Raw genomic sequence first — 2,500 nt, 5'->3', positions numbered from 1 at the left:
CTGTGTCTGGGGACTCTAATTAAAATCTAAGGAATTTAGTTGAGACCAACTGTTGAACTATTGAATTTATTAAGATAAAAACAAACAGACGTGCAGTAAAGCGTTAAGTGCGTGACGTGCATGGTATAATAAATGATAATGTAAACACTGACTGATAAGACAAACAAGAACACGTGCAAAATGGAATTAAACAAGAATGCGAACAAGAAAACTTTCATGAACAGTAAAACTACAAAACGAACATAAAAGTAAGATACTTAACACGTAACGCGTAAAACCTCACACATCACATGCGCGTAACAATGCACACGACACATGACGCCTTGTATTACTGCAGTTAAGTGAGAGTTAAACTTCTTTTTTGTGCTAAATTATAACTTCTAAGGTTGAACATTAAAGTGACCTCAGATTTTAAACCTATATGTTATGATGAATATCTGGGATTTTGTAACCAAAATCTAAATAGAAAAAAATACAGCTCTTTTACTACCTCATTGCGAAAACCAATTCATCATGATACAGATAATGAATTACATCCCTTAAGGGGGCCTTAACACTGAATAAAACAACTGATTATAATACCAGATGAGACGCAAATGTTTTCCTTATATGATATGGTTTAAATTAGATCTGACAACGTTTGTAACAACTAGTAGATACTTAAGTATGATAGAGCCATCGTGTTCTTGCCCTTTTACGCTTCATGTGCTGAACTACGGCTCCTTAAGACAAAAGTCATCGGCTTTAAGCTACAGGAGGCTTGTCTGCTATAGTGGAAATATTTTACTCTCACTAAAATATGCTTAAGCAAAGCGAAAACAAATTATTTAATATTATGACAATATTGCATAACAGTTTTTTGTTTTTCTCTTGGGAACGTTCTCTGGTTCATCTTGTATTAGAGTTTAAGTAATCATAAGTGTGTTTTCTGATCATGAAAGACTCGTTGCAACTATACCTTTATTTCATTAAAAAATATTGCAGTCATATGTTAAATATGATCAAGGCGAAAAAAGTGGAACGATTTCCCCGTTCCACTATATTAAAAGCTGGAAGAGAGAGCCCCCGCGGGCGGTTGCTCCTCGGCGAATCGGATCTGCTCGATGGCGTGGGCGGGGAGGGGGTGGGGGGTGGGGAGGAGGTCGGACTGGGGCTGGAAGCCGTTCTCATCGGCGATGTAGGTGACTTCGGCGATGGTGCCGTCGGGGAGGGTGAACCTGGTCGGAGGAGAAGGGGAGAGTGCAAGGGGTTTGAAAGGGACAAAACGCTGTTGCTTCATAATCAAAATGGCCACGCGATGTGAGTACCTTTGTGTATATATTTGTATGTGTATGCATGATCAAATAGAGGCAGAGAGGGGCATATATATACAAATTTAAAATATGTACATGAACACATTAATTTACATAAACGCACACAAGCATGCCTTTGCACGCATTCAGACACCGAGGAGGAGCGAGCGACGGCGGCCTCAGCCTACCTGTAGGATCCCTGGATGTTGCTCTGGCCTTCGGCGCCGGGAGTGCCGACGGCAGACACGAAGGTGCCATCGTCGGACTCGAACTCGTACTTGAAGTTGCCGTCGCCGTCATCCTGGCGGTCGTCGCGAAGGATGGCGACCGGGTCGTCCTGGGGGCGGGGGGCGGCGAGGGCCACGGCGGCCAGGCAGGCGAGGACGATCTGGGTTAGGGGAGACCAAGGTTGGAATTGTATCCTGGCAACAGCAGTTAGTAATGTGGGCGTTGTTATACGAACAGATTTATTATTAACAACACCAATTCTTCTTCTAAAGCTATGCCTCAATCACTACTACTATCACAGTTATAACTACTACGAATTGTATTGTTATTTTAAACAAAAATATAATAGATCCTCACAGATCCTAAATAGCAATGATAAGCTGCAGTTTGCAGTGTTTGAAATAACCATGGGTATACTAATATCTTTTTACAACAACACCGCTCTGCATCGTTACAAAACACAGTTTCAGGGAGAAAGAAGTATTCACCAGCTTCATTGGGTCAAGTCGGCGAGTGTGTTGATACTGCCAGAGGAAAAAGCAGGACCTGTTTATATACGCGTTCTAAAGAGGACATGGAGTCACTGAGACGCCAGGAGGAACGTCGAGGTCATGTTGCTAGAGAATAATAGCATTTCCCGCGGGGCGAAGATGCGCAAAGCCAAAATCACATACTGTTACGAGCCATAAACATTTATAGTGTACTTACAAATTATTTCATTAAGTTACGAGCCTCTGGAAGTGGGTACTGCCTAGTAGATTTAATTGATTTATTTATTGATCCATGTGTTTGTATATTTATTCGTTATGCAGTTCTTATCTCTTTGAAAGTACGTAATTCATGAAGATACGAAGTCATAATTAAGACTTGAAAGTGTGAATAAATGCATCATGAAGTGTTTGGAAAAAAACCGTAGAAATTGCAGCAAACAAACTACAAGAAGACAATGTCATAAAAACGCAAATAATGAATTAATGAAA

General features: G+C 40.9%; 1 protein-coding gene across 1 annotated transcript; it reads right to left on the bottom strand.

The window, feature by feature from the left end:
* Positions 1 to 946: 946 nt before the first annotated feature.
* On the bottom strand, positions 947 to 2,083 carry LOC113811017 (cuticle protein AM1199-like). Its single transcript, XM_070140481.1, has 3 exons — positions 2,009 to 2,083; positions 1,481 to 1,680; positions 947 to 1,217 (listed from the first exon to the last, which is right to left on the bottom strand). The coding sequence occupies exons 1-3, from the start codon at positions 2,015 to 2,017 to the stop codon at positions 1,043 to 1,045; spliced, it is 384 nt and encodes a 127-aa protein (XP_069996582.1). The 5' UTR covers positions 2,018 to 2,083; the 3' UTR covers positions 947 to 1,042.
* Positions 2,084 to 2,500: the final 417 nt, after the last annotated feature.

This window comes from Penaeus vannamei, chromosome 27 (genome assembly GCF_042767895.1).
Source record: "Penaeus vannamei isolate JL-2024 chromosome 27, ASM4276789v1, whole genome shotgun sequence".
Lineage (NCBI taxonomy): Eukaryota > Metazoa > Arthropoda > Malacostraca > Decapoda > Penaeidae > Penaeus > Penaeus vannamei.
The sequence above is the reverse complement of the archived record's forward strand: the minus strand, read 5'-3'. Positions and strand labels throughout refer to the sequence as shown.